General features: G+C 40.9%; 2 protein-coding genes across 2 annotated transcripts in view; one reads left to right on the top strand and one right to left on the bottom strand.

Annotated features, from left to right (window-relative positions):
• The window catches only part of LOC109044709 (transmembrane protein 145), a 51278-nt gene extending 44809 nt beyond the window's left edge, over window positions 1-6469 (bottom strand). Inside the window, 2 exon segments of the mRNA XM_072305094.1 lie at window positions 4256-4330; window positions 6324-6469. Of these exon segments, the coding sequence (XP_072161195.1) occupies window positions 4256-4330; window positions 6324-6419 (171 nt within the window). The 5' untranslated portion in view covers window positions 6420-6469.
• Window positions 6470-9546: 3077 nt separating this feature from the next.
• On the top strand, window positions 9547-11557 carry LOC109044743 (uncharacterized). The gene has a single exon (XM_072305035.1). The coding sequence runs from the start codon at window positions 9720-9722 to the stop codon at window positions 11337-11339; it is 1620 nt and encodes a 539-aa protein (XP_072161136.1). The 5' UTR covers window positions 9547-9719; the 3' UTR covers window positions 11340-11557.
• The last annotated feature ends 14270 nt before the right edge of the window (window positions 11558-25827 follow it).

Raw genomic sequence — 25827 nt, 5'->3', positions numbered from 1 at the left:
GTTCCGGTCAACTCGTCCCGAAAAAATGTTATAACTCGGGGAGTTTTCAACCGAATAAGCTCAAATTTTGAGGTTTGATAGCTAATAGTATGGACTACAACCTTTCACAAACCGCATTTCGATATCTATCATACTTTCCGAATTACAGACTTGGTCTCAGTTGTTTTGGGACACCCTATGTACTCAAGGGGTCCGGGTTCGATTGCTGGCCCAACTTTGGTGGTCTCAAACAATTGTTGCCATGAGTTGGTTGCACAACAGGGACGAGGCTTAAACTGCAAAAAAATGCAGGATTCTCCCCTATGTGGCCCTTGAAGGAAAGGAAAAGGGGAAACCCTCCGTTTTTTCACCAATCTGAGAAATGTGACCGAAGTTTGTATTTTGATTGACGAAAGTCATTGATTTCGCATTTTAAAGAAAGTCGATAATTTTACGTAATGCTGTGCTTAACGTCTCCTCGTCGTAGTCTCCCGGCTTGCGTTACGTAGTACAGGCACAATCCTTAACATTATACTGCCGTACTAAGGAAGAGCGCCGTATGAAAATTCGAGAGTTGCCAAATTTTCCCGAATAAGACATGTATTTTTAAAGAAAGTAATGGGCACTTTTCCTCAAAATTTTCCCAAATTTTAGATTAAATTTGGAACAAAATTGTCTAAAAAATTGGAAGGAAAACATTCAGAATTTTCCCAGTAAATTCGTTGGTCAATAAATAAAATATGGCAACGCCTGAAGGCTCATTTGGTGTTTTTCCTTATCACGGCAGTATAGCACGGTGAGTTAGGACACGCTAAGGTGAGGCTAACCAGACATCTGGTGGAATCTACCTTACCTAAGGTTTCCAAAGTTCTGGTATTTGTCATAATAGTGAGTCTGTTGATTACCATACTCATAGCCCTTATAAAGGTAGGTAGGTACAAGGCCCATACATACATATAAAGGTAGCAAACATTACAGCATTAAAAGTACTACATTACATGTACCACAGTTACGAGTGCTCGACTGACCCTTTTGTTCATGTCACTTCACTCGCGGAAACATGCAGCCAAATCCACGAGTCACTTCATCGTTCTACTCACGAAAGGTCTCAACTGCATTTCTATGTTGCCGAATTTATCCTCGAAGATTAAATTTTCACCAGGAGAATCTTGAGCATTTCTAACTAAAACCTCCACTGATTTTTCCTCTGATTTCATGCAAAAATCAGAAAAAAAATTGACGGAAATTACGTAGGTATACACATACATTAGAGTCACTTTCATGGCGCTCTCTGGCGCTCTGCGACGTCTCGGTCCTCCTACAATCCATTGGGGAGTTGACACTCCCTAATTTCATTTAAAAACCCCCTGTCGCTACCCTTTCATTGGGCGTCCCCTCGTCTCCTCCCAGGAGGCACCCAATCAAGCATCTTTTTGGCAGCCTCTCTTCTGTCATCCTATTAACACGACGTCCAGACGGCGGTATACATTTTCCGCACAAAACTGAGATTTTGACATTTCTGGACAAAGATCGCAATTGATATTTCCACACAAAATATTTCCCTACGACAACCGTCTGGCAACATTTTTCTCGCCATCAAAAGATGATAATAATTACGTTGCTATGTGGTACCTTTTACAAAAAATCGCGATCCCCTACAAACAACAGGTTAGTAAAATGTTTCCCTCTCATTCCTTACACTTCTTGCATGTGGAGTAAGAGAACAACGATTGAAATATCTGCGCGGTTTTGCCAAATCGTGCCGAAAATAGTATTTTGCTTAATAGATTTTGTGCGGAAACGTCAATCCACCTACCAGACAAGCTGTTTGGTCGTGACGTCAACACGTCTAGGGTATATAGGTAAACATAGGGTACATAGGTATATCCTACACGGAAAAAAAGAGGTAGGGGTTAAGTCCCAACTATTGGATGATATGGACATTCCCAATTAATTGTGGTAATACACCCCGATTAATTGTGGTAGTATTCCAATTAATTGTGGTAGTATCCCGATAAATTAGGTCACTAACCCAAATGTTGCGGTACTACCCCAACTTGAGTTGCGGTGCTGCCAAAATTAATTGGAAATGTCCATATCATCTAACAAATTTGGGTAGGACCACAATTTTAGGGGATAGCCCCTGACACTTTTTTTTTTCAAGCTTGTAAGAAATTGAATACACTGAGAAAAAATTCTCGGCGTTTTTACCAAGGTCCGTTGGTACCTTTACCATCTCACTTATTTTTACCAATCATTGGTAATTTTACCAAGACAGACTGGTAAGCTTACCTAAAACCTGGTATTTTTACTGTTTATTCAGATAAGAATACCACTTTTATTGGTAATCAATTCCCGGTAACTTTGCCATTTTATCTCGGTAATTCTACCACAGTCGATAAAAAATATTGGCGTTTTTACCAAGGTTTTTACCGAGATTTCTTGGTAAAATTGCCAATTCAATAAATGGTAATTTTACCAAGAAAAAACTGGGATCAAATAGAACCCTGAATTCTTGGTAATTTTACCCTTTTCTTGGCAAATACAACGAGATTTTTTTTCAGTGTAGTTTGAATCAATTTTGCAACCGTGGAATGGAGTTACGTTCTTTGTCTGGGAAATGACGACTTGAGCAACATAAGTTCTGTGGAGAAGTAAATTCGTCGACTGGGAGGGGCGAGGAAGGGAGAGAAAGGAGTGGGTTGTAATTTAAACGTGACAGTAAGAATATTAAGCAGGCTCATTGATCCGAAAAAAACACGCCAACCCCCGACCCTCTGGAGTCAATTCCGCTCGACTCTTACTGGTCTCGTCGGCCACTTGTAAGTGGCTAATTCTCTCCCACTCTTTGTTCCCGTTTAATTTTCTCCAAGTTCTAAACAATTAAGGGTTGAGTAGGTGAAGGGATGCATTCCGATGTTGCTCGACTTTTTAGTATTTTAATCTTTTCAAAGCGAAAGATTCATCCCCCGGCCGTGCTTCTTCCTCATCATGTGTATTGTGTATGAATGGAGATGTTGCATGTGTGAGGAATTTGCGATGTGGCTATTGATTCATATGTAAAAGTTCGCGAGAAACACGATGGTGCCACTGGTTTTCTCTGAAATCAACTTCCAAGCTCAATAAAAGCTCTCAAGTTGAGGCCAAAATGGAGGGGATATCCCACGCTATCCTGAGAGTCCACCTCTACATCAAGATAACTCTCCATGCGAAGATAGGGAGCAAATACATTAGCAGGGTTGCCGTGTTTTCAGTTGTGGAGTCCCCAAATAAAGTGGCAGCCCTGTCAATGTATTTGCTCCCTATCTTTGCATGGAGAGTTTGTCTTGATGTAGAGGTGGACTCTCAGGATAGCGTGGGATATTCCCTCCATTTTGGCCTCAACTTGAGAGCGTTTTTTGAGCTTGGGAGTTGATTTCAGAGAAAACCAGTGGCACCATCGTGTTTCTCGCGAACTTTTACCTAAGAATCAACAGTCAAATCGCACATTCCTCACACATGTAACATCTCCATTCTGGGGAATTTAATTTTTTCAGAGATTATTCCTGAGAGTAATCGCTCCAGCGGGCTGATTGTTGAAATGGATAGACAAAGCTATAGACATAAAAGACCTAGAGAGTATAAAGCGATCTTATCGGTTGAAATGGTTGGTTCCTATGATGCCGTGCAACGCAAAAACGCCGTAAACGTCATTTTAAATTTTTTGGAAACAATGTATCATAGCAGAAAAACTTATGTACCTTGGGATAATATTTTTACAGAATTCTTTCGCAAATACTGTAAAGAACTTAACCTGAAAATTTGAGGTGCATGGGTAAAACAGTCTTTATTTTATCAATCGTTAAGTTCCAAAAAAACGCGGAAAATCTTGATGGATTTACGGCGTTCTTGCTTATAGCACGGCAGGGACAAAATGATGGACTAACTTTTGGGTCTTTCGTTGGTTACCGGAATTTAGTCTACTATCTACCTTCTTTGTCCATTGCAACCACCCGCTCCCACCAATAGGATCCCTCCATATCTCTTTTGGATTCTATGTCTATATCTTTGTCTATCAATTTAAAAAATCAGCCCGCTGTAAGTATTTAAGTTTCCTGACAATGTTGCCAGTTTTAGAAGCAATTTACTTCATCCGCTTATAACATGTACAAACGCAGTCGTTCCTTTATTGGCTCATTTCCTTCATTAAAACTAAGGTATCCGGTTCGTTTACATAAAAATAGAATCCATGTATAGGTATTTATTTCGCAGACTTGTATCTAAAGCACCAACTCACCTTATTGTATTCAATCTGGTACTCGAATTGGCCATTATCCGATAGAAAACAAAATCTGGCCAGAAATGCCCACTTCTGGAAAAGAGAAACAGAAGAAAAATCCTCGGTTATTTTCTCAAAGTAGTTTTATTACACATTTAGCTCTCATGAAATATTGTTTAGTCTAATGATATTAGTAACGACCTCTCATCCCTGGTAAACATTGGCGATAAGAGCTACGTTTCAAAATACCATAGGAATACTTATAGCCGGCTAAAGAAGGCTACAGAAAATCATATAACTGGCTGTAGAATGCGGAGAAAATCATACGGCCAGGCTATACGAAGCGATAAAAAATTATGCAGCCGGGCTAAGTCTTCGGGCTTTAACTTTATCGCCTGGCTGTTGCTTTTTCGCCATCGATTATAAAAGGCTATAAGAAATTGTGTAGAAATTCGTGTGCTTTGGAAATCATTAAGTTTGATACGGAACCACCTTAATATTTACAAAGCACACGTTATATTTTCCTTTAATACACATTTCTTTTCATCAATTAAAACTGAGAATAATCCATACAGGATGTGCAAACATTTCAAAATCATGAGTTGAATAACGCTGACTCCGCCAGATTAAATATTAGAGCCTAACACAAAGCGGAGCGGCGACGCACTGGCGCCTACAAACCTAACAGGGATACTTCACGCATTGCGCAACGCGTGAAGTATCCCTGTTAGGTTTGTAGGCGCCAATGCGCGTTTCGCGCTGGCTGCCCGCCTGCCGCACCGCAGCGTGCCACGGCGCTTGAAGCAACTATTTCACACCAGAGGTATTGCACAGTATCATACGAAACTGAAGGCGCTTTAATATATTAGGAATGGCAGGCATCCATCAAAAGTACGGAGCTTTCCTCGCAAATAAATCAAGATACTACGGCCCAAAAAGAGAGCAGTGGTCCAAAAACTCACTAAGTCCTAGCATCCGTAATTAGTGACGTTTAGCATACACTTTATCGCTCGGCTGTGAGTTGCTTAATCGCCATCGGCTATAAAAGGATATAAGAAATTGTGTCGGCGGCTATAGAAGCTATTGGAAATCTGACAGCCGGCCGTAGGTCTATGGTATTTTGGAACACAGATTCTACTGCCAATTTTTACCAGGGATCCAAAAAAAAGGAAAATATTTTACAACAAGTGTGACCCTCGTCTTCTTGATTTTGTCATGCACTGCTTTGACTAAAAAAGTGATAAACGTAGGTGCATTTTCTATACACGCTAAGGAGGCACTGCTTTTTTATAAAGAATTAAGAATAAAATTAATGTTTTACGATCTCAAGTTTTTATTATCGTGAGAATTGAATAGAATTAAAACGGCCAACTTCAACATTTTCAGGTTGTGTTTAAATCAGTTACTGTCAGGAGTGTCAGGTAAGATTATACCCAACATAGCACGCAAATCCTCGCGTAGATGACTATTGACTCACGGAGCACTTTCTTGGCCTACCTAGAAAATTGAAGGCGAAATAATAATATGCGTGTTTCCACACCTCATAATCGGTCGGCCCAATTATTCCCTAATGATTTACTTATAGACTGAGATTTTAATATTCTCAAAATAATCCACCTGAGATTACAATTTAATATGTATATTGACCCTACTCAGAATGATCGCACAATCCCTCAAGATCCATCTTACGATGGTTCTTTCAGCACCAGGCTTCTTTCAGGCAGAATACTTGGTAATCATGGTAATTGATTGAAAAATCGAGCTACAAGCCAAAAATAAATTGAACAAGTGATAATTCAAACTACATAGAGATGAGAAATAATACAAAACTTACAAGAAACAAAGCAAACGTTTCGGCCGCCTTACAGCTCGATTTTGTAATCAATTACCATATTCTATACAGCTTAGCCAGCCAAATTTGGCATTAAAATGTATATACTTGGTAATATTGACGAACTCAATAATTTCCCGACTTTGCAAGTGAGACTTTCCCCGGGATGAACCCCGTGAAAACGTTTCGGGGGACAAGGCCTCACAAGTCAAGATCCCTAAGACTGCCGCGTTAATGATGGTGGAATTGGTTTACCTCTGCAGTGACTAGATGGCCCTCGATGTACTTGGAAGCCACACCGATCCAATGCCTGCTAAGCACGAGGACCATAAAAGCGGGTACAAGCGGCATGTGCACGATTTATCACTGCAGGCTCTCCACTTCAGACCGTAGGGCCCACCCTCGATCAGGGCCACTGTTTACGCGGACCGCACGCCGGTTGCCCCTGACAACCGAACCCACCATCGCGGAGCACAGGTCGCGAGGCAATCCCGCTTTACGTCACCCTGGTACGTTCGCGGTGATTGGCAATAGCTCTCTCATGTGTGTGGCAAGGGTGTATACCGCCGCACTAAGGGAAAACGCCGTACATCGCCGGATCCACCTACTTGCCGCCCATGAGCCGCCTGTATTTTGCCGCCCCCTTCTCATTCGTTTTGAAACTCGATAAAAACCATCAAATGAAAGTGTAAGCGGGGGAGGAGTGCATAGGACGCATTCACTCATGTTGAACACATTTTTGGGAAAGCCCTGTCAACACTACTAGCAAAAGTTCACGGAACTTTGCGCGAAAGTTAAGTTCCGTAAACCTATCTCCGTGCGGACAAGGCCCTCATTTCATAAGAAATGAACGAAAAAATTATGAAAGAACACACATAAATGTGGATCAATGATCTTAACTTCCGCCGCCGCGCCGCGCAGACCGCACCGTGTTTGGCGCAATGCGTGAAGTTATTCACGTCAGTCCTTGGTAGGCGCTATGCGTCTTCCCGCTAGACCGCCACTGTGTCTGGCGCAATGCGTGGTGAAGGTATTCATGCATTGCTTGTAGGCGCTATCCATTTCACGCTGACTGCAATGACTGGATTGTGTTTGTTGCAATGCGTGAAGTATTCGTGCAGTCTTGTAGGCGCCAATATGTGTTACATGCTGATCGCCGCGCCGAGGGCTTCTCCTTTTCATCTCAAGTCCTCGTTATCATGTCCCTCTAAGTCGCGCCGTTCCAGGCCAAATTGCGGGTTTGGTTTCTCTCTTAACTCGACTTATTGAAGGTGTGTCTCTTGTATCACTAAGAGACGACAAAATTAGAATTACTATACTCTCAGGAAATGAGAGATTTTGTCGCCTTTTCTCGTTTGTAATTTTGTTTTTATAAATCCGATTTTTTTTAATCCTACACTTTAAAAAATTGCAAATTTTTGCCGCCCCTTAGATTTGCCGCCATGGGCCGCGGCCTATGTGGCCACCCCCTTAATCAGGCCCTGACGCCGTATGAACCTTCTGGCGTTGCCAAATTTCCTTGGATAAAACATGAATTTTCTGGTAAATTTATAAGTATTTTTCTTCCAATTTTTCAGATGATTTGTTTTGCAATTTAATCTACATTATCTAAAAATTTCATGGAATATTATTCATAACTATTTCTCAGAAATAAATATTTTATCGGAAGAAGTTTGGCAACTCTTGAATGTCATACGACGTTATTCCTTAGCACGGCAGAATAGCTCTTTCATGTGTAGGGCAAGGGTGAATACTGCCGCACGAGAGAAAAACGCCGAAAAATTTCAGGCGTTGTCAAATTTCTCCTGGCAAATCACTAATTTTCAGGAAAATTTTTGAATATTTTCCTTCCAACTTTTAGATAATTTTGTTCGCAATTTCGTTTCTGTTCTTCGTCTTTAAGGGACTTTTTATGTGAACAGATATATTCAGTAAGAAATATTTATTTATAATCCCACGTTTCCCATTTAGGAGACTGTAATATTTTGCTGTCATAGCATTAGGCATAATGAGGAGTGAACTCCTCTAAATTCACCCCCGAAAAATCACAGCAGGGCCTACAAAGCGAACACTGAACTATCGACTTTCTCTCCCGCTCGCCTGCAGACAATGGACGATGAACTTGAAGGCAGTGGCGTTGCGTGCTTTGCGATATATCGATCAATCTTTCATTTAAACCTATGAAAACGGATCACCTTAATAATCGATTCTTTACCATAGCTCCAAAGGAGAAATTTCGATAATCGATCATTCATGCCTCGCCACTGCTTGCAGGCGGCGAAGTGCATTAAATGATTAATGCCGTAACTTGTCAGTCGCTTTTGTTATTAATTTGAAAGTTCCCGCACGAGCTTTTAATTTAATTTATACTTGCATAAAGCATACGCAGTTTTTCGCTTGTTTTATTCTCTGCAAGATAAAGACAACCATAATACACGATGAACTTTCTTCAAAAGTTTTTCTTGTTGTCAGTTAAGACTTTTTCAAATAACGAATCTGCTCTGAATGAAATCGCATAGTCATTATGGGTAATATAAGGACTATATTTTGCAATAAAGAACTATTATTACGGGCGTATTTTAGAAACATCAAAATTGCGATTGGTTTCCATTTGTAGGTAGGTGTTTCTTATGGATGAGCCAAATGTAGTAGTTCCTTATGGCTAAATTTAGTCCATTGGCCGCTAAGAAGCCTAAATTTCAGCGATCGAGGAAACTCTAACCCCCGTGAGGTCTGCTTATTAAGGCACTAAAAATCAGGCACGTCGCCAGGGGGAGGATTGAGCCCCCCAAGCCCCCCCCCCCCCGAAAGCAAAAAAAAGGAGGAAAAGAGAGAAGGAGAGAGGAGACAGAAGATGAGAAAGTGCGAGAAAAGAAGAAAATTGAAACCCCGTGTTCATTCCTAAAATTTTCGCCAGAGAGGCCTCAAAATGTGTCCAAATAGAGTTGAAATTTCAAAAATTTTCAGGATCTTTTTGAGTGCATATTTGCATTTTTTGCTGAAAGTTCAAAAAGAAAACGTAATTTTTCTGCAGACATTGATGGAAAATCTGCGTTCACGGAAGCCTCAAAATGCGTCTAATTGGATTACAAATTTCTAAAATTTTCCGGGGAGGAACCTCTGGAATAGAAAGTTGCACTTGCATGTGGGTCCTATGAGCTGATCATCGACATGGCTTGTAGCTTTCGAAATAGTTTATTCGCCGAAACCTAGAAAACTATATCGTCTCACGTGTTTCAGCCCACCTACCGAGCAGGCCGCGAAATGAAAACACTTTGAACTCGACCGCAGGACGCTTCCAAAACAAAGAAACGTTGCCGCTATGCTCGGTCCTCTTATCAATACCGCAAACCGCCACTCGTTTCCTTTCTCACAACTTTCGAGCTTGAGTAAAGCTCATCGATCAATACTCAAGCTGAGCAACTTTCGGAGTGCAAGTTCTTACCTCCAGACGACCCTTTGTTCACAGCGCATAAAAACCGGTCCAGCCTCTAGCCAGTCACACTTGAACTTTCGCACCCTTCCGGGCCACATCACCAGAATGTTGAGAGTAACTATTGTGGTTTTGGCTTTAACGGCCGCCAAATCCATTTCTGCTACGTGCGACAGTGGAGACGACTATAGCTGCGGATACACCGATTCTTGCCTGTCATGTCCCGATCTGAATTCCTTGCTATGCCAATGTGGTCAGGATACCTTTCCGGTAGCTGTGGATGCGGCGGTTACGGGACCACACCATGTAACACCTGCGGGAGCGTTTCCGGTAACTGCGCTTGCACAGGAAGTGGCACATCCTGCCAAAGCTGCGGGGATCTTTCCGGTAACTGCGCTTGCACCGGAAGTGGCACATGCTGCCAAAGCTGCGGGAATCTTCCCGGTAACTGCGCTTGCTCAGGAAGCAGCACATGCTGTCAAAGCTGCGGAGGTCTTGGTAACTGCGGCTGTACCATAACCGATACGATTGTACCAGGTTGCATAAGCTGCGGAGGTACTTCCGGTAACTGTGGATGCGCCGGATGCGGAAGTGGGTCATGCTCCACTAACTGCGGAAGCACAACTAACTGCCCATGCACCGGATGTGGATTATCCTGTAACAGCTGTGGAAGCACCCCAAGTAACTGCGCGTGTACTAATTACGGATGTGGTTCGCCTTGTAGCAGCTGCGGCATCATTCCAGGGAACTGTGGGTGTTCCTCTCTCGGGAGCTGCGGAAGTTGCGGACCGGTGAATTTCGGTTGCGGAAACTGCCCGAGCGGAACCTGTGGTACCTGTACCACAGGTACCCCCTGCAGTACCTGCGGATACAGAGTCATACCAGCCGTATACGGTGGTCCTTGTAACGGCGGATATGGCGGCTACGGTTACTGCGGCAGTTACGGCCGGCCCGGTTGCTGTAAATTACCTCCTATCTTGTATCCGTTAGTCGTTACACCGAGTGGAGTCAGTTATGGCGGAAATACCGGATGCTGTACCTGCAGCACCGGAGGCTGTGCTGCCGGTGGTACATGTAATACCGCAGGTTGTACTACAGGCAGCAACACCGGAACCAGTACCACAGGCACTACCACAAGCTGTCCCTCATGCTCTTCCTCAGGCTGTTCCTCAAGCTGTGCGTCGGGCTGTTCTTCAACTTGTGCGTCGGGCTGTCCCACTTGCAGTAACACATGTGGCACAAGCTGCGGCGGAGGCTGCTGTGGAGGATGTAACTGTTGTACTCAAGGTTGTTGCGGTATTGCTTGCGGTAATACTCCAGCCTGTTCCGGTACTTTCATCGGACTTGTCGCCCCCGGTACAGACCTTGGAAGCAGTACCACTGGTTGTGCCACAGGCTGTTCCACAGGTTGTTCCACAGGCTGTTCCACAGGTTGTTCCACAGGCTGTTCCACAGGCTGTTCCACAGGCTGTTCCACAGGCTGTTCCACAGGCTGTTCCACAGGCTGTTCCACAGGCTGTTCCACAGGCTGTGATTTAGGCTCTTCCACTTGCAGTAGCACAGGTTGTCAAAGTTGCACTGGAGGTTCTACTTGTTCCAGCGGATGCAGTACTACATGTGATAGCACAGGCACCGCCACGAGCTGTCCCACAAGCTGTGATTTAGGCTCTTCCACTTGCAGTAGCACAGGTTGTCAAAGTTGCACTGGAGGTTCTACTTGTTCCAGCGGATGCAGTGCTACATGTGATAGCACAGGTACTGCCACAAGCTATTCCACAGACTGTACCTTAGGCAGCGCTACTGGCAGTGCCGTAGAAGTCGATGTAACTGCTGCGTAGGCAATGAGGTGGGTTCAAGACTAAACCGAACAAAACTATTCTGTCGTAAATAGGGCTAGCGTTCCCTATTTACAGACAAGAATGGCAATGTCTGTGATTTTGTATTTTAAAATTAAGAGAACCTACTAGAATTTTGAAAACGAAGCTGAAATCTACCCTGAAAAGAAATTTGTCCAAATTTTATGCATAAAAAATAAATTTTGAATGTGTGTCTGAAATTATTTTCGTTGATTTATATCCTAGCTAATCCTAGCCTTACATCTAAGCCTTGAATGAATCGATGCATTAAGTTGCAAAATGCGTACCTCTATTGCAAAGTTTGAAAATGACCGACAATTTTTAATTTATTTAAAAGCAAAAGCTAGTCAAAATATCTCCTTCAATTTTTACATGAATGCTCCTCTTATAAACTTTTTGGAAAACCATGTTCAGTAGTGATCGTTCAAAAACATAACTCATGAGCAGCTATTCGCCATGTCGCAAATAGAGATGTGCATTTCCCAACTCCAGCCATCAAAATGCTCTAAAGTTGCCATGATTGAGAAAGTTTAGCTTTCTCTCAGTTATGAAATATAGATTTGACGCTGTTCTTTCCTCCTCGTTTTCATGAAATAAAAAAGAAACGGAGGGTTAAAGGAGAGGAGAAGTGTGACAATGTTGCCATTTTACGGAAATTTTCCACAAAAAAATGAAACGACTGCAGATATTTAAAAAGAAAATTTTGCACTGCACATTCGTCATATTAAAACTTCGAACAAACAAATGAAAAATTAATAATTAGTTTCAACATTCTTATTTCAAAAAGAGAGCAAAAACCGGCGAGGAAGGAATGTCTTAAAGTAAAAGTATTTTAAAAATTCTACTTTAAATCTATTTGTGCTTCGGGTATGGGGACAGCAAAATGTTTCACAACATGTATCATAATTGATCCGATTTGTGCTCGTATTTAGAGAGGACCCTGTACTTCAAGGTATGACCATTTGGCCATTCCAAAAAGGCCAATATAGCGATTTCAAACAATTTTACATAGAAATCCAAAGTCCGTAAAGTTTAAAGTTTCGAATTTCAGATCAAAACTGGACACTGGAAACCAATGCATGTATAATTTGAGAGGGAGAAAATTCGGTTAAAAATTAACTTCATCCGTCGCTGACCTGACTCTCGCTTCAATCAGCAACGCTCCAGTGGCGTGGCGTGCTTTGCAATATATCGATCGGTCCGCCATTTAAACATAGGAAAAGGATTGATAAACAGGGTGTTTGCAACGAACACCTCAATAATCGATTCTTTACCACAGTCTCAAATGGGAAAATATCGATAATCCATCAATCACGCCTCGCCACTGCAACGTACCACTGGACCACTGCAGAGGCTAGAGTAGTGTCATTGAGGCGACAAAAATTATTAAAGTGGATCCTAACTACGTTTAAGAACGATTCCATGGTCGATTAAGAATTAGAATTATAGAATTTATTGATGCATACAGCCTATAGTAGAAAGCTCTGGCACAAGTCAAAGTTGCAATTTATACAACAATTACAACAATTTAAGCAAAATTAAATTATACAGGTTCCTCAAAAATTATTTTAGATTATAATAAGCTTTATTTATTTAGTTTTATTTTCAATTGGTTAAGGAATATTTTGACGGAACTTTCCCTGTGCATTACTTTTAAATTCGCTGGTTAAGTGCTGAAAAACGTTATCGCTTGATTTTTTCATTAATTTACTCTCCCTAGTTGTTAAAATATTATTGTTCATGAAGCAATGTCTTATAGCCATATTCATGATTAGGGGTCATTCAGTCAATCGTTAGAATTTTAGAACGTATATCTTCATTGATAGTCTCATAAATGTAGATAGAGAAGAAATTGTAGAAATCAATAGATAATATCTGAAGTTCAGGACGCGTTCGGCAATTTTTTTCAAGAATATCCAAACGCCACATCACGCTGAAGTAGGTACGTCTGGTATTCGTGCTTGAGATTTGACCAGAAAAACTTTGGAATAAATCCGAAAGTACGTTTTGAGGGAACATTGCAAGTCAAGCTTCATTTGATTAACAATATTCACGCAGAATGTGGTTTTGGACTTAATTTAAAACACCTCTTGGTCAAAATTTGAATGCATAAAAATACACGATGGCGACTGAAGCATTATTTGACGTTTGAACATTTTGGAGGGGGGGATATCCTGACATCCAGAAATTATGAACTGATTGATCGACTGTAAAATCGGTCTCATTAGGGCAGATATCCTCCTTCAAATAAGATTATTTATGCAAAATTTTGAATTATAATAGATCGGCATTATACTTACATTATTGAGAAAACCCCCTCAAAAATCGGCTCTTAAAAAATGAATAATTGGATAGTCGATCAATCAAGTGACACTTTAAGAATTTCAAGAGTTTCTCAAAAAATATTTAGCTTTTTGATTTGCGATATTTACCCGGAATTTACTTTTTGCCGTTAGTTCAAAATAGTATTATATCAAATCTTGTGCAGGAACACCATATACACCAAATCATGATGTGAGTATCAGAAATTCTTTACAAAATGCCAAAAAAATCTGAAATTATGGCTCGATCGAACAGCTATCGAAAAATTCTCGGACGTGCTGCAGATCAGTACTGCCGTGCTATGGAAAAACGCCGTATGAACCTTCAGGCGTTGCCAAATTTCCTTCGATAAAACACGAATTCCCTGGTAAAATTATAAATATTTTTCTTCCAATTTTTCAGAGAATATTCTTTGTATTCTGATCTAAAGTCCCTGAAAATTTCAAGGAAAAATATTCATAATTTTCCTCATAAATAAACATTTTATTAAAAGAAATTTGGTAACTCTCGAATGTTCATACGGCGTTCTTCCTTATCAAGGCAGAGTAGATTTGCGAATTGACATCCTCGCAATCACTGAGTCGAGGTAAAAAATGGTTAACAGCGCAGACGAACAGTGGCGTGGGGTGCTTTGCGATATATCGATTGATCTGCCATTTAAACCTATGGAAAAAGATGGATAAACAGGGTGTTCGCAACGAACACCTTAATAATCGATTCATTACCATAGCTTCAAACCGGGAAATATCGATAATCGATTGTTCACGGCCTCGCCACACTGAAAAAGAAATCTCGGTGTATTTCCTAAGAAAAGGGTATAATTACCAAGAATTCAGAGTTCCATTTGATCCCAGTTTTTTCTTGGTAAAATTACCATTCATGGAATTGGTAATTTTACCGAGAAATCTCGGTAAAATTATTGAACTTTCTCGGTAATTTTACTGGACCCTGGTAAAAACGCCAATATTTTTTATCGACTGTGGTAAAATTACCGAGATAGAATGGCAAAGTCACCGGGAATTGATTACCTAATAAAAGTGGTATTCTTACCTGAAAAAAAACAGTAAAAATACCGGTTTTTAGGTAAGCTTACCAGTCTGTCTTTGTAAAATTACCAATAATTGGTAAAAAAAGTGAGATGGTAAAGGTACCAACGGACCTTGGTAAAAAACGCCGAGAATTTTTTTCAGTGTGCGATATATCGATTGATCTGCCATTTAAAAACCTATGGAAAAAGATCGATAAACAGGGTGTTCGCAACGAAGCACCTTAATAATCGATTCTTTACCATAGCTTCAATGAGGGAAATATCGATAATCGATTGTTCACGCCTCGCCACTGCAGACGAAATGCGTATCACGCGAGCTGCATCATCGATGCAGGGCAGAGATAGCTGCCGACTGCACTGGTTGGAGGTGTGCGGTCCCAAAATAAGTCGGAGCCCCATTGGGTCTTCGACCGAGAGGAGGGGCCTACCCCAACGAGCCGCTGAGGGATTTCGTCCATTTTCAGCCGGCCCGCGTAAAACTCTCAGGGATCTAACCTTTCAGCTAGTTTTCGGATTTTCGCTGAATCCTTGTGACGTAGGGCGCGGTCGCATAGTGCTCGCCACCGAAATAATTCGCCCAGTATACAGTGTGGTACCCTTTCTTTTTCCGTCGAATTTTCACTTAGAATTGATTCTCTAACCCCCCTCCCCCCCCTCCTCTGCTACCCTGGAGAGCATACATTCAATTTGACCTCAGGAGAAATCCATGAATTTGTGTGCGCCACCGAAATAATTCGCCCAGTATACAGTGTGCTACCCTTTCTTTTTCCGTCGAATTGTCACTCAGAATTGATTCTCTGACCCCCCCCCCCCCTCTTCTACCCTGGAGAACATACATTCAATTTGACACCAGGAGAAATCCATGAATTCGTGTGCGCAATATTAGCGACTAATAGTGTTTTGCCCCTAAACGCTTCATAATTTTGGCAAACTGCGTTAGTTTTCACCGTCGAGTACAGTCTCTCCCAATGGTGGTTTTTGACTCTACGATTTGCAGTCAATTTTTTCTTTAGTAGTTATGATGAGATGAGAAACGGTTGAGGGGAAAACAAAATAGAAGGCGAGAAAAAGAAAGTAAGAGTTCGGAAAGTTGCATCCGAGGAAAGAGGCACGGCAATTTTTTCGCGCCGTTGAATTGTTTAATTTCTTTCGTTTGCCGTTCTCTAGTTTTTGTTTCGTGCGTTATTCCTCTGGACCTCTAAACGATTCGAAACAGTTATCTTTGTGAAAAATAATTTTCATTCAAATGTGCAATCCGGAGAGAGGAACTGCTTGACACGTTCAGATCACTGCATCGAATAACTTCAAATCCACGTTAACCAATAATGCATAGCCCACTGGATAATACCTCATGGTAAGTTAGTAATTATGTTACGTTCTTTGCGTTTTGTAATTGTGTCCCTCGCGTTATTGTGCCATCAATTTCTTAGAAATAAAAACAAGGCAGGAAGCTCCAACGCATTGGCGTCGGAGAGCGGCTCTGGGGGCAGTAGTTGTAGTCAAGAATGAGGGCCTAGACACATTTTGTCATTGATGTACAATCCGACAACTGTCGATTCATGTTTTGTAACTTAGCAGATTTACGTAGCCGGTGTATAAATGTGTATTGGGCTTTGATATGGCGAATACATGGCATTATCACTTGTTGTATACTTTTAATTTTGAAAGCTCTTTGGAGGTCCGCTTCCTAAAAAATCTCTGGTTGATAAGTCGTTTAGCGAGGCTGCAAAAAATTTGCATTTTTATATCTGAAAGTGTAGGTATTGGTTTTTTGTATAATTGTTTTTTTGGATTGCTGGAAAAGTAACGCATACTTCTATAATTTAGGACTGAGTCAGGGAAATATAAGGTTCGTTAAATAGTAAATATTCCTAGTACCGTGTGACACTATTGTTAACGAAAAGTTTTTGCAACTTGTCAAAGAGGTTGTTGAATGATCTTCGAATAACTTTTGATGAGCTAGAGGTAATGGTTCTATCTGCAGCTCGTGGACTTCTGTACGATATTGTCCAGAATCATCTAAATTTTCAAAAAGTGTCCGCTTGTTCGATACCCAATTTGCTCATTCATGCATACAAGGAGAAGCGCATGAAAGCTTTAGCAGACATTTTGGAGATGAATCAAGAATTAGATGAAGAATTTATGACTTAAATCACGGCACCTTAATCACGGGATGACCTTAATTACGGCAACTATTTATTGTCCATGAGATGCAGATGGTTCCATTTCCCTAGCTCATCAAAAGGTATTCGAAGATCAATTTCATCAGCCACCCGTACGAACCACGTTTCTAGTGACCCGTACTTGCTTCGCACGTATGAAACATACAATCAGAGAAAACAGAATTCATCTTACAATAATCAATAATCAGTAGGACATGAATCGTTGCGATGTATAATACGACATTATAATGCGGCATTACTATTGTAATTCATTTTAATGGATTAGGGGCATTATAAATCATTATTGCCACGTCGGAATGAAATGTTGTAGACTGAATTGAAAAGCATGTTGGCAAAATTTATTATAAAAATAGTATAACATGTAGGTACATAACATAAAGGTAATACAAATTAAATGATTAGAGAATGATTAAATTCTATAAATACATTGAGGCTTTAAAAATAAAAAAGAAGAGCAAGACACTAGTGAGGAACTCTTGAACTATAGGTTAATGAGCTATAGATTGTGCATAGAAATTGCCAGTCTAAAGTTTCAAGAATGAGAAAATAATCAGCCCATGAGTGGGTCCAGAATGAGGGAGAAGGAAAAGTTGAAATAATTTTACTGGAAGGAGGGATAAATGAGGTACTCACCGAATTTATTCGTACAGAACATTCAAAAATCCCGTGAAAAAACAGCTCACAAATAAAAGCAAATTGCCATAGAAACTTCTTCACGAAATCACACACACAACGAAGAACGAGGCGCTACAGACGAGTCCGTCCAGGACAAGTTAAAAAATTCCCATGAGCCGAGTGCCGTAGGTTAAGGGCCCGTTCGCCAAAACTAATCGGAACTGTATGAATGAATTGCTCCTTTTAAAAATCAAAACAATATCGAATTGCGATATATTACACAGTTAAGATAGGGCTATGTCCTGTCGTAAGCGGCGACATACAGTCGATATCATTTCAATAATCGCCCCAATGGCCACGATAGTTGTTAGACGTTTACGGTTTCCCTGGTAACCTTTGTTTGCTATCAGCTGATATCAAGTAATATGACTAGGAAGCTCCAACCCAGTGGTTAAAGCTTCCTTAACCGCGAAAACTTTAAAATTCAAATTTTCAAATTTTGAACGTAAAGTACATTTTTTCCATCACGAGATAAAAGCACAAACAAGTTTTGAATTGTTGACTGTATCACCATGATTCCAAAAATACAATACACAACATAGCATTGACTAACAATAAAACAGTATGCAATAAAATAAAGTCATGACAAGGAACATAGCCGAAAATGGCGCCGATTCCCATCAACCAACGCGCGGTCTCTACAATGTAACATGCTGCATTGATACTCCCCAGCTGGGACCGTCCGGAATAGCAGCTCTAGTGCAAGCACCAGAGCCGCTAAAAAATGCAGTTAAAAAAGGGCACTGAAAGGAAAAATCTCGGTGTATTTACTAAGAAAAGGGTAAAATTACCAAGAATTCAGGGTTCTATTTGATCCCAGTTTTTTCTTGGTAAAATTACCATTTATGGAATTGGTAATTTTACCGAGAAATCTCGGTAAAATTATTGAACTTTCTCGGTAATTTTACTGGACCTTGGTAAAAACGCCAATATTTTTTATCGACTGTGGTAGAATTACCGAGATAAAATGGCAAAGTTACCGGAATTGATTACCAATAAAAGTGGTATTCTTACCTGAAAAAACAGTAAAAATACCGGTTTTTAGGTAAGCTTACCAGTCTGTCCTTGATTAAAAATAACCAATAATTGGTGAAAAAATTGAGATGTAAGGTACCAACGGACCTTGTTTAAAAACGCCGAGAATTTTTTTTTCAGTAGTCAAAAGGGGAAAAATATCATTCCAAAATGAATGCGATTGTTTTCCCTATATTTTATAAAGACAGTCTAAGGATGAAATTAGGTACGGATTAGAAGTGCCGAACAGTTGAAATGAGGCACTCTGCAAAGAAACTGGAACAATTTTACTTTAAACAATACTTTTTAAAAATGTCATATTACCATACTGTCGCTGAAAGGAACTAAGTAGCACGCAAACCCTATGCACATAGTTCCTTTTAGCATAAATCCATGTATATCTCAACAGGAAATCAAAATGAGCATGAGAGAAAACGAATCTTCAAAACTGGGTTGAATGCAGTATATACCATTGTCAAACAAATTTTAATTTTCAGTAAACATTGTTTTTGGTTGGTAGAAAAACAACATTGAGTCCTTATTTCTCCTGCGACGTTGATTGCTGGTAAAACTTGGAACGAATATATTTTATCCAAACAAAACCGATTTTGCTCTTGAGTCAATTGAATACATTTGCACCCTCCCTCTCTTAAGTGATAAGGACATTATCGAACAAGTAATATGGGTTGGATGAAAAGAGGCAGTTAGTTTTTCTCTCTTATTCAACGCTGAGTCATACCGATTTGAACTGAAGGAATCTTTTATTCAACAGATCTTCAACACGTGTCACTCGATTGAAAATGTACCCGCCATCCATCTTGCTGATGAGAGGGTTGTAAACACATATTATAGAGGGTGAAATGTCGTATGAAGGTTGATAAAGAAATTTAAGATATCCACTCCTGCATTTCTTTTCAAACAGTAAGAGAAATAACAACCCAACGTTCGTTTTTCCAATATTTTTCGACCAGTCAAAGTTTCCAGGTTTCAGAAAACTTGGCGAGCGAAAAGGATCGGTACTAATTTCTAAACATTCTTTAATTATGGGCAGAGTGCAGTGTTTTACAAAGTTTAATTCGTATTGCTTGCAAACTTGCACTGCATTGTTTGAACTCTGCCATTCAATACTCGCGTGAGTATAAATGTAATACTTCTCAATCTTATTGGAAATACATTGTCTTATCGATAGCGAAAAAAGTATCCGGTAAAGAAAAGTCGTTTCCTAAAACAAATTTTTCAGAAAAGTACATGCAAAACTATCCATTGTCGTGATTTGGTCGTGTGAAACAAGAATTCAGCATATTCTTTGACCACGTTGATTTGACTATTCCTTCAGGTTTTTTTCTGTATCTTTCTTTTTCCTTTCTCGCTTTGTTTTAAAAGACTTTAGCAAAACTCCAAGGAAATATTAAATTTGTATGACGTTCAACGACCTTTGTTTACAATGTGAAACTACTCAGTATTCCGAGAAAGATACTATCCTCTGTTTCTCTATTGAGCAATAATTGGAGGACTTTTGACAGCATTATCTAATTTTAAAAGTAGCGCATATGACGTCATAGAACGATATAGATTTCCCCATTTTTAGATCTAGTTCTCTCAAATTGTTTATCTATTTTACAGCACATTATAACTTTGCCGTGAACTCAGCTCTCATCAAACTATTTCACATGAGGCAATAAAATTTCCTTGCGCAACATTTCATCCCACTGAAAAATCGTTCAGATTTTGATATTCTCCAAAATCTGAGCTCACAAAAGAATTACGAATATAGCATCCTACCCATAGTTTGTAATGCGCCTTGCCGCAAGCACTGATACCACTTTACTAACTTCTAAGCCTGCACGTTGCCTACAAGCTACAATGAAGGCGAACATGCATCATCGCACAAAGTGTTGGCAAAAGAGGCCGAAAAAGACGAATCCGTTACTCCTTTTTGGAATCTTTTTCTGATCTCATAAAAATGGTCGGTATTTTTCTTCTTCTTGCTTTTTCCCTGCAAAAAACTGATGGTTTGCATCACTTTTCAAATCAAAGACTGGAGCTTTTTACTTCCTCGGCGTTTGAGATTTGTCAAAATATTGTAAACCGATCGGAGCAGAAGCTGATTTACATTGTGAATTTCCATTTCAATCCTGAAGTACTTGATTTGATCAAGCGTCTACATCGTTCCTCAATCCAAACCACCTTGGTAACCCATCCCGGAAATTTCACCCGTTCCCTGAACACGAATCGCAGTAAAAATATATTCTTCATTTTGGACGATTTGAATGAACTTATCAGCTTGACGTTTTACGCAAAGTCAGAGGCAGGGATGAATCATACAAATTTTGAACTTGCTTTGAAAGACGATAAATATTACCATGATTGCTTGCCCTCGTATTGCATCACACTCGATGACCGTCGTCTCAATTTAGGAGAGAAGGACTCGTGTGACAAGATTTTTAGAATAACATCCGCGGAACTCGATGATAAAGAAATTCTTACTGATACAGTGTTCAAAAGGACCCGGCACCTTTACGTCAACAAAATTTGGAACTCACGAAACTTCTTTCTAATAATGCTTCGAAATTTCGGAATCCGCAACGAAATTGCCAATGCCAACACTGTTTTACATTTAAGGGGCTTAATTCCCGCGGGAATAGTATTAGAAAATTGTGACTTTCGCAATGACAATTCTTCACTCATCAATGAAATTCCAGAAGAAGAAGGTCAAAGCTCCATTATTCCTATGAATTTCACCGGAGATGATGACGTGGATGCGTCCAACGGAACGCTCTTCGTTTTCAAGTTCTTCTGGCGATTCTTCAGAGGGAGGAAAACCATCATTTGTCAGAGGGGAGGATGCAGGAAGTACGATTCGTTCGCCGATAGTATGATTCGGTACAAAGACGGGGCTGATGAGTCTTTTTTCGACTTTTCCTGGCGAAACATGCACGGGAAGCCACTCAAAGTGATCGTCAACACTTACAGTGACGAAATCAAAGTCGCCAGGTCATTCGAATCGGCCTTTTGGTTTCAAATCATGTATATGTTCCTCGAACACTTCGAGCGCTCTTTCAATTGCACCGTTAATCCGAATCGGAACTTCCAATTGACAGAGCCTTTCATTTTCGGCCGCAGGCATGATTCCGACAAGAACCTCGGCTTGAAATATGCTGCCGATCTGGAGGTCTTCAGTTTCGGCGTCACGGTGGAGGATACTGATTTTTCGATTTTCGACTTCTCGATCGGTTTCGAAACCAACGCACTTTGCATAGCCGCCCCTCACAGTGAGTTCATGTCGCAGGGTCTGGTTATTTTCAAAAGTTGTAAACTCTCAGTTTGGGTTGCGATTCTCCTCACTGTGGTGCTGTTCGTCTTTATGCAGGCGATTTTTCAGCGCTCTCAGTGCAGGCTATTCAGGCGTCTCTACTCTGAAGCGGAGTTACTCCATTATGAAAGTGCGCCATCTCTACTGATTGTCTACTCGTATTTTATTCTCGGAAGCCCGCCGTCTCTCCACTTGGGCCGACTTCGAACTGGCAGGATCCTATTCGTCCTATTCAGCTTTTCCGCTTTACTGATTTCCACGATTTTCCTCAGCGGTATGACGACCTTATTGAGCAACAGAGTTTCGTACCCAGAAATCGACACTTTGGAGGCATTGGAGGAGTCCGAGCACTTCATTCAAGTATTTGACGTGGACGATACCACCGCCTTTCTCAACCGGTTCAACCTATCGCAAAAATTGATATCAAAGTTGACGGGCACATTAGAATTCTTTTCAACATCCATTTTCTATTTTCTTAAAGAAAACGAAACCCTAGTGTCTTTATTAAGCAATGGCACAGTAGATCAAACCGATGAAAATGACATATTCCATAGAATCGAGAAAAATGGCAGATCAATCGCAATGAGCGACGCATTTTTGACTGCCATACCGCATTCGCACGTCAGAAAAAAAGATGCGTTTATACAACATATTTTACTTCCAAATAGATCTGAGTACCATCTGATAGATGAGTGTTTGGTAACGTACCCGTATTTGAGTCCTTTCCTAAAAAATTCGTTCTATTCAGACAAGTTAAACGGTGTCATGACTCGATGTTTGGAGACCGGCCACGTGGGAAAGTTCCTTACATCAACTACTGAGGACGAACTGACGAGTCACATCATAACAGCACCTCCGCCGCCAGCCAATACGGAGCCGAGGGCCTATACTTTAAATGATCTGCAGACAGGATTCACTGGACTTTTTTTGGGTTTATTTTTGAGTTTTCTCGCCTTTGTAGCGGAGCTTTCGGTGGATTATTTTAAAATTCCCGTCTCGCGGAAGGTTCTCAGCCGTATGAAGATTTTGATTTTGACAAAACTCCGTGGATAGAATTGGAGACTATGTTCGGATTATGGAACACTAATGGGTCAGTTGCGCTGGTCGCAGAATCGTGTTTTGATGCTTAATCCTAAGAGATTAGCTAAAAATAACGAGATCCGTCCAAACAGCAACTTCCTCCTTTCTATATTAGCCGAGATATCACCCTTTGAAAAGTCGGGTTTTTGACGTCATCCACCGCGGTAATGACACCCTTGGTTTCTTCCACCTTGCTTTCATCCGAGTTTCACGTTGAGTAACCATGGTGCAAATGTGCGTTTTCCTGACTAATGAAAGCAAGGTGGAGGAAACCAAGGGTATATCACTACCGCGGTGGATGACGTCAAAAACCCGACTTTTCAAAGGGCGATATCTCGGTGAATATTGAACGTAGAAAAGTGCTGATTGGACAGATCTTATTATTTTTAGCTGAGCTACAAGAATCAAGCATCAAAGCACGATTCTGCGACCAGCGCAATGAACCCATTCAGTGAGCACTGAAAATATTGAGGATGTAATGAACGCATCTATTTCATGGTGGTGTAAATAAATATGAAAATTCTACCGACTTTTTTTTTTCTTTTCCCTTATAAAAAGTTAGATATATTCTTACGGAGTGTACTCGAATCACCCAACGAATTATTACAGGAGGCACTTGAGTTACTGTATCCTGAGGCATTTTATTAAGCGTTTTTACTTAATAAATATCCCCCCATCAGCTTTGTCGTGCCCGGCTCGAAAAATCATGGAATTAGGAAATTTTAAAATATGACATATTTTAATTAGATGCAGTATAAATCACGTGATCCACTTTCTTTATAATCACTACATTTATAAGGAGCCCACGGGATTGCAGCGACGACTCAATTCTATCGTTACAAACTGGGTCTTCATTACGATAACGGCCGAGCGCACAGTGGAGCGAGTCGAGCAGAGATGGTCGGACACGAATATTTTGAACTAAAACGCTGCAAAGTTGTGTGAGCGTTTGAATTCGTCACACATTTTAAAATTCAAGGGGTGCAACTAGAGATAGAAATTTAACGAGGAAAAACCGATGACAACTACCTCAAGAACCTCAAAAATTGTGCTACCAAACGGAGTTATCAGCGTTTAAAAGTATTTCCCAAAATATTGTTCGACCTTCTCTCGCATTGACTCGATCCGCTGTGCGGGCGCGCGGCCCCCTACGCAGATTACAGGCGCGGTGACGCGTCTGTTCTCGAAGGGATGGCGGGGCAAGCGGGGGATGTTCAACTGTCTACCTCCTGTCACCGTCTCCATAATTCAACCCCTAAGTGGTCACTTCCGGGTGGAGTTCGTGCGCTTTCGGGGTTGAAGGAGCCACGATCGTGCCCGTTTGGGGGTGCCCATTTCCGAGTGTCCCAACCTTCACCTTGGGGGTGGATTGACTCGTTCACGCTCCACGGTCGCCTGCAGCGTTGTCGCTTTCTCGCATTGAAATTCGGAATTTAAGGTGGATACTCAGATGTTTGACCGCGAGTGATGGAGATGTTGTCATCAGAGAGTGTGAGGGATTTGCGATTTGACCACTGTTTTTTTATGTAAGAATGTTCGCGCGAAACACAACGATTAACGGAATCTCATTATAAACGCCTGGGATTGGCAACTATTCGAACTTCGTGGATCGACCGTGTTGCATACGCAGGGGGTTGAAGGCGTTTTTGACTTTTTTCCAGACAACTCATCGCTTCACCTCACCTGTGGCGCGACGCGACGGTGCTGGTGGACGCTATGCTAAGCTCATCTTCTTAAAATTGTTTCTTTGAACTTACGGTTCTCTTCGCTATAACAGCAGAAATATTCGTACCATAAGCGATGTCTTTGTATATGAAAGAAGAATTAAACGTGATCCGTCATTTTGGATCCTCTCAGTACGGCCCGCGGGTGAAGCGCTGAGTGACTGGAAAGCGAAACGCCTTCAATATCCGTGCGTATGCAACACGGGCATCTACAGAGTTCGAATAGTTGCATGCAGGCGGTATAATGAAATTCGCCTCGTATTCATCTCATGCGTTACGAATGGAGATGTTGCATGTGTGTGGAATTTGCGATTTGACTGTTGATTCTTGTGTAAAAGTTCGCGAGAAACACGATGAGTGCCACTGGTTTTCTCTAAAATTAACTCCCAAGCTCAAAAAAAGCTCTCAAGTTGAGGCCAAAATGGAGGGGAGATCCCACGCTATCCTGAGAGTCCACCGCTACATCAAGAACAAACTCTCCATGCAAAGATAGGAGCAAATACATTGACAGGGCTGCCACTTTATTTGGGGACTCCACAACTGAAAACACGGCATCACTGCTAATGTATTTGCTCCCTATCTTTGCATGGAGAGTTTGTCTTGATGTAGAGGTGACTCCCAGGATAGCGTGAATGTCCCCCTCCATTTTTGCCTCAACTTGAGAGCTTTTTTGAGCTTGAAATTGATTTCAGAGAAAACCAGTGGCACCATTGTGTTTCTCCGCGAACTTTTACACAAGAATGAATAGTCAAATCGCAAATTCCTCATACATGCAACATCTCCATTCTGTGCAAGTACAGCGGCGGTAATAGCAAATTGGCAACATTGTTTTCCTCCATTTAAACCTATGGAAATGTATCGATTTTTGGAGGGCCTAGTGCTCCAACAAGAATCGATTATTTAACATAGGTTTACATGGAGGAAGTTGAGTGTTGCCAAATTGCTGAATCCCCTCCTCTGTGCATCTATTTCAATTTTCTTCGCTAGGTGGATTATTTTGGGAAAATCGAAATTTCAGTCTCTTATGCAAGCATTGAGGAAAGTTCATGCCAGAAATCATCCTCCGAAATCTTGAAATAATGTCGAAAGTGCTGTTTTCAATTTGTTATCT

The sequence above is a fragment of the Bemisia tabaci genome, chromosome 10, assembly GCF_918797505.1.
Source record: "Bemisia tabaci chromosome 10, PGI_BMITA_v3".
Classification (NCBI taxonomy): domain Eukaryota; kingdom Metazoa; phylum Arthropoda; class Insecta; order Hemiptera; family Aleyrodidae; genus Bemisia; species Bemisia tabaci.
This window is presented reverse-complemented; position numbering and strand designations above follow the sequence as displayed.

Bases quoted from the DNA above. Each gene is read 5' to 3' on its own strand.
- LOC109044743 (XM_072305035.1), top strand. From the start codon at position 9,720: ATGTCCCGATCTGAATTCCTTGCTATGCCAATGTGGTCAGGATACCTT.